The 11,924-nt window shown below is 48.5% G+C and overlaps 1 protein-coding gene and 1 long non-coding RNA gene across 2 annotated transcripts; both read right to left on the minus strand.

The window, feature by feature from the left end:
- Positions 1–163: 163 nt before the first annotated feature.
- LOC115167611 (stereocilin) lies at positions 164–11,924 on the minus strand. Its single transcript, XM_029722202.1, has 28 exons — positions 11,852–11,924; positions 10,576–11,730; positions 9,031–9,055; positions 8,282–8,867; positions 7,263–8,171; positions 7,115–7,177; positions 6,909–7,034; positions 6,644–6,810; positions 6,377–6,563; positions 6,167–6,282; positions 5,906–6,038; positions 5,524–5,706; positions 5,109–5,285; positions 4,639–4,788; positions 4,199–4,257; positions 3,876–3,999; positions 3,584–3,666; positions 3,353–3,488; positions 2,921–3,129; positions 2,685–2,775; positions 2,357–2,528; positions 2,069–2,238; positions 1,808–1,963; positions 1,558–1,700; positions 1,220–1,368; positions 932–1,029; positions 600–747; positions 164–350 (listed from the first exon to the last, which is right to left on the minus strand). The coding sequence occupies exons 1-28, from the start codon at positions 11,922–11,924 to the stop codon at positions 262–264; spliced, it is 5,877 nt and encodes a 1,958-aa protein (XP_029578062.1). The 3' UTR covers positions 164–261.
- LOC115167190 (uncharacterized) lies at positions 4,721–5,423 on the minus strand. The gene is made up of 3 exons (XR_003870454.1): positions 5,391–5,423; positions 5,109–5,285; positions 4,721–4,788 (listed from the first exon to the last, which is right to left on the minus strand). It is a non-coding gene; the product is annotated as an uncharacterized LOC115167190 (long non-coding RNA).

An 11,924-nucleotide genomic window follows, 5' to 3' on the forward strand; every position in this document is an offset into this window, starting at 1 on the left:
GAGAGTCGCTTTTATATCGAATTTAATGAGTGCCCTCCACACTGTAACCACAGTAACAGAGTAGCATAATCCCAAACACAGACACATCAGAATGATGCATGCAGAGTATGTCAGGCATTAGAATAGCATGAGGTGAAGGGTTCATTCCAGGATACAAATGGAACACAGTTCAAAATGTTTGGTTTATTTTTAAGTACAAATGTTACAATTCGATAAAAGAAGGTTAAAGAACAAATAAATACAAATGGGTTACTGTGTGTTTTACGATAGCTGCCATAACATACAGCATAGAGACAATAAGCACACAGTGAGGCTGTCAGCTGACCGTGTTGCCGGGGCCACATTCCTCCCTGTGGACGCAAACAAAACATACCAAACAGTGATATCACTACCACATAGTTACTGTTAAACATGACATTATGATGATATTGGTATGCTATTACAGACAAAAAACATAAATCATTGAACAACACCCATCAATAAGACCAACTAGTTCTTTCTCATGAGATGATCTTTATCCATGTCCCTGAGTCCTTAACCTTTGAATCATTACCCCTGTGAATCCTTACCTCTGAATCTTTACCCCTGTGAATCCTTACCTCTGTGCTCTAGCAGGACATCCCCCTCATACTGCGCCAGGCCCAAGGCATGTCTCTGCCCACTGTTCAGCTCCACCCACTGCTTCTCTGTGACCACCCATGCCTGCTCCACATTCAGCCACGACAGCTGGACCGCACTGAATACCACCTGACATACACACACACGCACACACACACACACACACACACACACACACACACACACACACACACACACACACACACATCGTGCATCAACTAACAAAATGGGATGTAGTTTGGAGAGCATTATTTAAACAGCATTATCCAAACCAGCTCTTAAGTATCCTGAGGTGAACCAGAGAGAGTCTCACAGCCATCTTTGTGGGGGGAATCAGGGCGATAGCTTCGGGGATGAGCCCCTCCACCTGCTCCTGTACCAGAGCAGACAGAACCATGTCCTCCAGACCCGCTGGACAGAGAGAGGGAGGGAGAGAGACAGGGAGGGAGAGAGGACTCATGTAATGAGTGTGCGTGCGAGAGGGGTGGATTCACCGGTCACTACCAACTAACTATTTCTTAGAGTTAAGGATCAAATATACTGAATATACAACAATGAAGCTTTCTGAGTTTAAACCCCTGCCCCATTTGAACAGCTGTACCTGCAAGTGTGCCGATCTCAGTGAAGACCTCGGGGCCCCAGGTACTGACGGGGCCAAAGGCCTGAGGACTGGAGAGACGGGCGGTCAGAGCCTCCATCTGCTGCTCAGAACACGGCAGGGCCAGCTCCCTCAGGAACAGAGCAGCCATGCTGTCAGTCATATAGCAGGAGGACTCATTAGGACTGAGTTGATGGAAGCATTATCACAAAGTGGAATCAGACAGCAAAAAATTACAGATTTTTTGCCTTTTGCACTATAGGCTGAGCTTTATTCACAAGGTATGTAATCTAATATTTCTGTGGTTAAAATAAAGTGTGTATTTCTAATACATGACTGACCTGAGGTTGTAGGGGTCCAGTCTGTTGATCTCTGACGGTGTGAAACCACAGAGCAGGTGTCCTAGAGAAGCCACTTCTACAGCTCCGAGCTGCTCCACCTTCAACTTCCGCTTTCGCATCACACCAACAACTGCTGCTCTCATCTGAAACGAGACACAGGGTTGGAGAGTCAAACAACCTACACTAGGAGTGGGCAACCCTCCACACTACAAATATCACACGTGAGATTGGAATATGGGAGCCTCGTCACCTTTTTTGGGCTCCAGTCAGTCAGAGCCCCCAGGTAGGCCAGGACACCCAGGTCAGTCAGGTTAGTGTCCTGGAGCTCTCTCTCCCCCAGCTCAGTGACCAGATAGCCGAGCCCCAGGACCTGCTCTGGCCTCAGGCCTCTAACTGGACTGTAGGCCTGGAGGAGGGTGAAGGATAGTGCACAAAATACACAACACATTTCCACTCAATCTGTAGCAGGCAGTGATGAAAACCAAAACGTCTCCGATGTTCTGAAACTAACCTGCCTGAGCTTTACCCACAGTGCTCGGCGCTGCTCAGGGCTCAGTGAAGCATCCTGACCTATGACCTCCACGCACTGCCTCAACTCCTCCCCTGTCATCCGGCTCAGCTGATTGGCTGTCCATGCTGAGGGGAAGGTGCCTCTTATGTCACCACAGCTTGGGACTGGCACTAGATAGATGACATGAGACCGCAATGAGTTTAGAACCACAATGTATGATCATCAAGCTTTCCTTCAGAGCTGGTAGGTATGATACATTTGTGATATAGAGAGCGGATCAATGATGACCTTTTCTCCTCCTGCTCTGTGCTCTGACGACCCCCCGTATCAGGCTGTGGATCCTCTCTCTCTGGCCCTGCTGGTCCACACACTGGGACACACAGGCCTGACCCACATCACTGTTCTCCCAGCGCCACTGACCTGCCAGAACCTCCTCCACCGTGTCTGCACTCAGCACCACCTGATATATGGTAGTAAAACACACACTTAGCACATCCTGCTAAAAGTACACGCATGCAATCACATACAGTACTGCAGGGCTTTATTTGTCATCACCCAATGATAAAGTGATAGTCATTATAAAGGCACTTGATGTTTCGCCAAATGGAGCCCTCACCAGTGGGATGGAGTTGATCTGTTTTGGAGAGAGAGTAAACAACAGTCTGCCAACAAGCTCCACATCACCAACCGTCCATGCCGATGCCTCTCTACAATAAACACACACACACCAGCTTTCTGTTATAAATGCATACATGACAGATGCCCACAAGCCCAGTGCTGCCATAACCAGCTCACAACCACCCCAGGCCTCCCACTCTACCATCTCCTAAAAGAGACCCAGCTGTCTCTCACCCCAGCAGGTCTCTCCCAGTAAGCAGAGCAGCCATGTCCTTCAGGGTGTCCCAGGGCAGGCAGTACCCCCTCAGCTCATCCAGCTGCAGCCCCAGGGCCCCTCTGTCCACCAGCCCCAGGGTATCCCTGTCCAGGAAGGGCAACAGGGGCCCCAGGAGGTCCACAGAGGCCCCCCTGAGCTCCCCCTCAGCCAGGCCCTGAGAGGTGCCCTGAATGGACACACCAGAACACAGTTACTACAGTATAATTACTGCAGGTACTACAGTATAATGACTACAGCTGACAACAAAGCACAATCTGTTTAGCTGATTATTAAGTATTGTAATGCCATGCTTTCCAACCCTGTATCATTATGTTTGGATGAATTGATCAATGTTTATGTTTTATTAATTAGGAGGATTTCATGCTAATAATATTATAGTCTCTCCTCACCAGCACAGTGATGGCCTTTTCTGCTAAGGCCATCTGCTTATGACGGGGCAGCTTGAGGAATTCCACAAAGTGCTGCTGAATGTGAGCCAGGATGGCTGTCAGTGAAGTATTAGACAGGCTCTCAATCAGGTTCACCCTGGGATAGCAGAAATAACCAGATTAATATTGTATAGAGAAAGATTAAATGTTGGAACATTTATACAATATATTTTGGAGTGAATGATATCTTACGGTAATTCTGCAGCAAACCAGGGACTTATACCATCCAGGTCTTCCTCTGGTCTTTTCCGCAGCTCCTCTACAACGCATTTCCTCTGGTAACAAAACACAAAAGATCTGAACAAACTAGTATGAAATAGGAAGCTGAAGAATTCCATGAATACTTTTCTTGACATTTGATATGGTAGATAAAATACTATAGATAAAGAAAGATGTATCTAAATATAGAAAGGAAGGGGTGAGAGAGAAAGAGGAGGGGAGGAGGACACGAGAGATACCATGTGGGTAGCTTGTGGTTCCTCACCAGAGCTGGTCTCACCCCTCCTGGCAACTCACTGACAAACTGAAGCAACTCTGAAAAATTGGTTTCATTGGTCCAAAGCTTTAGCCAATCACAGCTCATTCCACCAGCAATATGGCCCAAGTCCCTAAAGACCAAATAGATGACTGGATGAATAAATTGTATCTGGAAGACTGCATTGCATTTGTAATCCAGGTAAGGGAAACCTAATGAAAATCTGGGTACTGACTAAGTCTCCAATTTTGTCATGTAATGATTTGCATGAATATCACATGATATTCAATAATACAGCACATACCCATGACACCTAATAACATTTGACTTACTCTACAGTTTCTCTGGTAATGATTTCAGATTGATGGGTCCTCTTGAAAAGTAGCTGAGCCTATATAATTCAGAAAGACAAAGTGTGTAAGAGAGAGAGAAAACAAGTGGTGAAAGGAATCTAATACACCCTTGACTCTGACAAAATCTATTTAAGGTAGGCATTACTCATTTATATTCCCCCTCCAGACTATTGTACTACATCCAAACCAATTTGCTTGATGACGGCTGAGGCGTATGGGGTATTAATATCCTGAATGGCTCATCTGAAGCATATCCAATGATTTGCAGATTAATGGGAGCCCAGACCCACACTGGCAGCTTGGCAGCATGGCTTTCGCTCTAGAGCAACAACAGTAATGACGCTATACCATAGCCAAAGGAGTGGGTGTTTATGTAGTGTTGTCTGTTCAGACGGAGCATAGTGGAGATGGATATGCACCTGTTGAGGGGACCAGGGCAGGTCTCTGTACAGGCTCATATCTCTCAGGAATGTCTCTCTATCCAGAACCTCTATCAGTTCCCTCAGGGGCACAAACGGCAGGAGACATTGGAGCTGCACTGTGAAGTTCCTTGAGTTGCTGGCTAAAGTCTTTAAAAAAAAAGCAAAGGAATAAACAATGGAATATGTACCTGAGTAATAGTAATTAGTAATAGGTTAAGTACTGTACTTATGGAATTACTTCCAGGTAAATTCCCAATGATAGCAATTTAGCCATATAAGGTAGTTGATGATTGACAGCATAATTGGTTTGTTAGCATTTAAATTCCACCATCTCTTTACTGTGTCATCATCTGCTCTCAGTGTGGTAAGAAAGACAATGCAGAGCCACTGGAAATGGTGAATAAAGAACAGTTTGACAGCAAGGAGAAAGTAATCTCCCCACAGAGAAACAAGAGCACCTTACTTACCTCCTGCAGTGCCCTGTGGAGCATGGCTCTATGGGCAGGCTTCAGGTCAGCCAGTAGAGTGCGCCAGCACTGGCAGTGAGTGGTTCCACTGATCTCGGACCAGTGTATGCCTCTGAGCACAGCAGGGGACAGGCCAGGCAGTAAGGGCTTCAGCCTGCACAGTGTATCCATGGTGAGCTGACAAGGAGAGGATCACCATGGAAATATGGCCTCGTAAGAATGCACAACAAGCTGTGTAGATTAAAACATAACTGAAGAGATCACTAATAAGCCTTTACTTACATTTGTGTCTTGTGAAATTTTGGATAATATCTGGAACGCCTGGGGGAAGTTAAAAACAACATGTAATGTTCGCTCAGCAGAAAACAACATACCGGTAGATTCAGAGTGTAGGCATAGTCCATGCAGTGCTGACCTGTGCTGGGGAGAAGCTGGGCAGGCCTGGTTGTGTTAGCAGGTCCAAGAGCTGTAGTGAGGGCAGTGACTGCAGGAAGGAAGCCCCTAGCTGGGGCAGTAGGCCCCTGAGGGTGGCCAGTGCTGGAGGAGGTAGAGTGCTGGCGTTCAGAGGTCGCACCGCCTGGACCAGCCAGAGGGACAGCTGGACACAGCAAGAGCAGGATCAACAGGGTCAGAGCCCCTCACATATGATATGGACTGTATACGTATACAAATGGCAATACTGATATTTTTACTGATATCCTAACAGGTGTGTAGGAGGAAAGAAATGTCACACTGCCACAAAATGAACTTGGAACCTTTGGAGTGCATCCCAATTTTTACATGCAATTCTCTCTCACCCTGCCTGAAGCACTGATGAGTCCCTCAGACACACAGAGAGCTAGCTGCTGCCAAAGAGCAGAGGACACAGGGGAAGCCAGCAGAAACGGACGCAGCTCCTCTGGTTTCAGGTAACAAACCAGAACTCCCAGCCTGTCGAGAAATAATGCCCTCGTCTCTCTGGTCTAATACTCTGGTAACTGCACAAAGGGACACTGTGGCTCTGGTCAGAACTAGAGCACTATGTGGAATAGTTTACAACTTGAGACAAAAGACCCTACCTCGATATGTTATCACTGGTGAAGTTCCTTTTTTTAATGAATAGAGTCCGTAGAACATGACGCCCTCTTGTTCCATCCAGACTGGTGTTTCCCAGAAACTCTACCAGGGGACTCAGCTTAAGGAGGGACATGATGACAGAGTAATGCCAATGCAGTACACAATACTTAATGAAAATATCTGTAGATTAGATAAGGAATGAGATGTCTAACCTGGTCTGATGTCAGCTGTTGAAATTGGCTGACTGGGAGGTGTGGAAGCAGTGGGAGGATGGAGCTGAGGAAGTATGGTGGCCAGGAAGGGACATCTCCCACCACACTGGACTGCAGGAGCCTCTTCACAAACGCCTGTTTCTGTGGAGACTTCATCTCTGTGCTGTGGTCACGGATCGCCATCAACCTATGATACAACACAGAACCAGTCAACACGATTACCTTTGACCTTTGGCATGAAATGGCAGCTCAGGTCCAGTAACTCACACACTGGTGTTGACCAACAGGGAGGTGGGGAAGCTCATGATGTCAGAGACGGACATGAAAGGTATGAACTGTGATAGGTCGACGAAGAGGTCAGGGGTCACACGAGGGAACTTGTGGATGAAGGCGGACGTCATGGTCTCCATGGCCTGCAGTTCTCTCTGAGAGGACTGGAGGAGACAGTGGTCTTTATTGACAGTAGGAGTAACTTAGTAACATCCCTACTTTCCAGCATCCATGACGAAACTGAGAGTGTTTGAGGACAAACCTGAGTGGTTTCTACGTGCAGCTGGTCCCAGCTCTGGTGCATGTGAGACAGAAACCTCTTCACCGCATCTTTCTCTGCTGACATCACCAGTGTGCGGATACTCTCCCTGGGCATTTGGAGGTACTCCTGGAGAGAAAACAATGTTCACCCTAGTACAGGTAACCAGTTAATCTGCATCATAACCGTTTTATAAAGGTGTACAGTACCTGCATTAGGACTCTGAGGGCAGAGGAGTTGTCCTCTCTCTCAATGAGGTCCCATAATACAGGCTGTCAGGACAGAGGAGGCATTCACATTACCTTCATGGGTCTATGTTTGTGTGTATGTGTTCTATATATAAGGTATGTGGCTTACACTGAAGCAGCTAAGCAGGTCCTCTTTGAGAGCGGCGCTCTGCTCCTTGCGCAGGAACAAGCCCACGGTTTGGAGCACGCTCAGTGAGGCGTCGGGACGCAGAGTTGCCCAGAATGAAGCGTTGTCAAGGAGACTGGAGAGGAGGATGGCCTGACCCAGGCCCTGCCTCACCTCCCCCTCCCCCTCATCCAGCCCCGCAGAGAGCCCCACCACAAAGTCCAGTACCCTCAGCACATACCCCACAGCCCCCACCCAGCCTCCTCGCTCACCCCCATCCACCTCACACACACTCAGCCTGTGCAGTGCCTCCACCAGCAGTGGAGCAGGACTCACACACAGCTGTGATGTGTCAAAGTCGTACGGCGCCGGGAGCATGTCAAAGAACCACTGGAGGAAGCACTTCCTGTCCTCCTGTTCTACATCCAGGTCAACACAAAGGTCAGAGAAATTAGGATAGGCTGGGAGTAGCCTGCGGTAGAGGGTGGCATTGCTACAAACGTACTCCCTCAGCCCCTCTGTACTGACACAGAGCTCCAGCAGGGTGGCATTGGTGAAATGCTGCAGGCTCCACTTCCTGTAGTCACATGTGTCTTCTATGGATTCAGGGTGGGAGGAGTTGTGGAGTCTGGAGCAGTACTCTGCAGCCCAGCTGCCCTCCGGAATGGATGGGTGGGAGGGATGGGCCTCAGGGGACTCGCTGCCACACAGGGCTGAGACCAGAGCAGAAGTGTTGGGCAGGAAGCATCGTCTGAAGTCCTGGGCGCTGAGGGACCTGGTGCCCAGCTGGGCCAGGCAGGCTTCGTCAGGCCCTGGGCTGCCCCCGCCCTCCACCACCTCCCCTGACAGCTGCACACACAGGTCACCTATACTGGACTGGTTGAAGTAGTGGTAGTCCTTCATCTCTGCAGCCTGCAAACATCACAGGCAGAATGTAGTTAGACATTGTGGAGAAGTTAAAAAAGTGAGTTGAGAACCCAACTCTTTTGCATTCAGAAGTGGGCTTTGATCATGGACTGTACCTGGTGTGCTCGCTGCAGCCAAAAGGAGGAGTTGGCACACACAGTGTTGTTGAACTGGTGAGCGAAGAACTCGCTGCAGACGTGGACCCACAGGAAGTCATCCTCGGCTGCAGACAGGTACCAGGCGGCGTCGGAACACGTGGCGTGTAGGTCGGGTCCCACCTGACCAACCTCCGGGTCCACAGACCCATCGTCCCCGTCAAACAGGTTACAGTAGAGGAACACAGTGAAGTTGGACACACCTGTAAGGCCTGGGATAGAGGAGTTACATGCTGCTTCCAGGATCTCTGCTGAGGCAAAGTACCCCATCTCTCTCAGGTGGCTGTGGCCAACTTCTACTGCCTCAGACTGGGGCTTGAGGAGACGGGAACGGCGGGGTACTGGGGTTGAGCTGGGTGGATGTTTCTGTTTGGGCGCCCTGCGGGGGGACAGGGCTGGTCTAGGGCGAGAGGGGCGTGGTGGGGGTCTGGGGTCCCCACTCTCACCCTCTATGGCTGGGCAGGAGAGGAAGGGAGGGGTGCTGGGAGGGCCCTGCGAGTTGAAGCCCAGAGCCTGAGCATTCCACGTGACATTATGTCTAATCCCCCTACAAATCACGGACAAGGGGAGAGAGTATGGTAAACTAAGGTACTACAAACAACATACATTTTCTATTAACCTCATAGTCTTTGTGAGGGAAAGTTATAAAATGAAACCATCATGATGCATGTAGTTTATATTATAAGCTTAGTTTTTTCTCGATTACTTACCATAAGATTAGCTGTCTCAGGTCACCTTTGAAAAGATAGATAAGAAAAAGATAGATAAAAGATAGATTAATGGAAAATCACAGACAGTGTAAGAGAGCTAGTGAATATTATGGTAGATCAATGGTGGAAAAAGCGACTTGCACCATACAATCGAGCCTGATGTAACAGCATAGCTGGGCTCACAATGCCCAGGAGATAGTGTTACTGGCATCAATGAGAGGGCAAAGAGATTAGCCAAAGCATGGGATGCAGGGTAACACCGATCCTCTCAATGACTAACATTGCCATTATGATTTTAAAGCACTGTCAGTCCAAACACTCTCATGTGTCATGGGTTTCAGTCTAAATCATTCATGACTAATGAGTAAGAGCTGTTTGAGACATATTATCAGCTTAGTATGAAGGGAAATTAAATTCAATAGACCTTGATCAACATGCATGACCTGTCTCTGACATGTGTTTTAAAAGAACAGTAAAAGTAAGAGCATATATACTGAACAAAAATATAAACGCAACATGTAAAGTGTTGGCCCAATTTTTCATGAGCTGAAACAAAAGATCCCAGAAATTTTCTATATGCACAAAAATCTTATTTCTCTCAAATGTTGTTTACATCCCTGTTTACATCCCTGTTAGTGAGCATTTCTCCTTTGCCAAAATAATCCATCCACCTGGACAGGTGTGGCATATAAAGAAGCTGATTAGACAGCATGATCATTAATTACACAGGCGCACCTTGTGCTGGGAACAATAAAATGTGCAGTTTTGTCACATAACACAATGCCACAGATGTCTCTTTTGAGGGAGTGTGCAGTTGGCATGCTGACTGCAGGAATGTCCAAAAGAGCTGTTGCCAGATAATTTAATGTTAATTTCTCTACCATAAGCCGCCTCCAACATCGTTTTAGAGAATTTGGCAGATTATCTCGAGTAGCACAGTGGTCTAAGGCACTGCATCTCAGTGCAAGAGGTGTCACTACAGTCCCTGGTTTGAATCCAGGTTGTATCACATCTGGCCGTGATTGGGAGTCCCATAGGGCGGCGCACAATTGGCTCAGCGTTGTCCGGAGTAGGATGTCATTGTAAATAAGAATTTGTTCTTAACTGACTTGCCTAGTTAAATGAAATCCAACCACATCTCAAGTGTAACCACGCTAGCCCAGGACCGCCACATCCGGATTATTTCTGTCTGTAAAAAACCCTTTTATGGGGAAGAACTCATTCTTATTGGCTGCGCCCCTGCCCAGTCATGTGAAATCCATAGATTAGGGCGTAATGAATTGATTTAAATTTAGTGATTTCATTCTATGAAGTGTAACTCACTAAAATCTTGTAGCATGTTGAGTATATATTTTTGTTTAGTTTAGCTAGCCACCAGGGTTGACGCTCAATTCCAGTTGAATTCAGTCAAATCACAAAATCCTCAAGGAAAGAAATAGGAAGTATTCCATTCATACATTGAATTTCAGCTCATCCACAGAATTGACTAAATTGAAGTGGAACTGACCCCAACCTTTTGGTGAATGGGGAGCATCATGGACTCACCAACGGAACATCTGCCCTTATGTTTGGGCTGTGGCACGTCCACCACGCTGCTGACATCATCAAGCAGTGCCATGGTAACACGGGACACCTTTCTCCTCAGGTTGCCGTACACCGAGCTGCCCACCCTGTGCAAGAATCCCCTTCTGAGGCCGTCCAATCCCTGCAGCAGGGCAGGGTTTTGCTCTGCCAGCTGCCCCGCCCTCTGCCCCCCATCGGAGCGTGATAAAGCCTGCAGGAGCAGTGTCTGAAGGGAGTCCAGGTCTCCCCCCATGTCCCTTCTGTCCCCAACGTCCCCTTGAGTGGCATTTCCAGACAACCCCTCCTCTCTCAGGGCCTTGGGGGGCATGCTGAAGGGTTTCAGGCGCCCAAAAGCAGCCGAGCCCCTTCTCTGGTTGGCCCCCATCCCCGCAGGGTGCAGGTTCACCACGGGCTTCCAGTTGCGTATCTCCATGAAGCGGAGGAACTGTGTTAGCCAGCTGACACTGAAGGCACATTCACCTCGGCCCCTAAGGGCACAGATGAAGCCCTGCAGCCCGGCGCTGGCCTGGCCATAGGTCCCGCTGACCAGCGCCTGCAGGGCCGCCTCAAGCAGGGCACTCACTGTCCTCCAGTTCTGGGACAGGAAGTCAAGCAGGGGCCTGTAGGGCTGCCGCTCAGACAGGGACATGAGGCTCTGCAGAAGCCCCAGCAGCCCGTCCCAGTGAGGGCTGCCTCTCAGGGACAGGAACCAGTCCTGGAGTCTGACGCTGGGCCTGGGGGGCTCCCGGCTGTCCCACTGGTTTAGCGCAGCACCCCCTTCTGACTGGATGAAGGACTGTAATACCTTCTCCCACAGTTGTTCCTCGTCAGAGACAAGCTGTCGCTCCTCCAGCTCAGCACCCATCTCCTGAAGGTACATGGAGATATTGTAGAGGAAGCCTGACAGACGGTGCCTGTCCACAGGCTTCTGGAGGGAGGGGAGGCCCATGTTCTTACTGGGCAGCAGGCCCAGGGTCTTCAGACTTCCCATGATGCTCCTCACCACGCTGTGGACCTGCTGGTCTTGGGTTCTCTCCGGGGAGGCAGGCTCTTTGCTAGGATACCATCCCCCTCCTTTACGCCATATTGATACTAACTCCTTGAAAATGGGCTCTCTTTGGTCCTCTTTTTTACTTGCTGGAAATTATGTTGAAAAGACATATTTTGAGCATGATACAGCAAACATTATTAATATCAAGGTATCATCACACCATTACACTACATCATAACAAGAAATTGTAAGATACAGTCTCCTCACCTGAACTCTTGGTGGATGTATTGCCCAGTAAAACAACCAACAGTGTGATGCGCATGACCCTAAACACCGTCAT

Source organism: Salmo trutta, chromosome 29 (assembly GCF_901001165.1).
Source record: "Salmo trutta chromosome 29, fSalTru1.1, whole genome shotgun sequence".
Classification (NCBI taxonomy): domain Eukaryota; kingdom Metazoa; phylum Chordata; class Actinopteri; order Salmoniformes; family Salmonidae; genus Salmo; species Salmo trutta.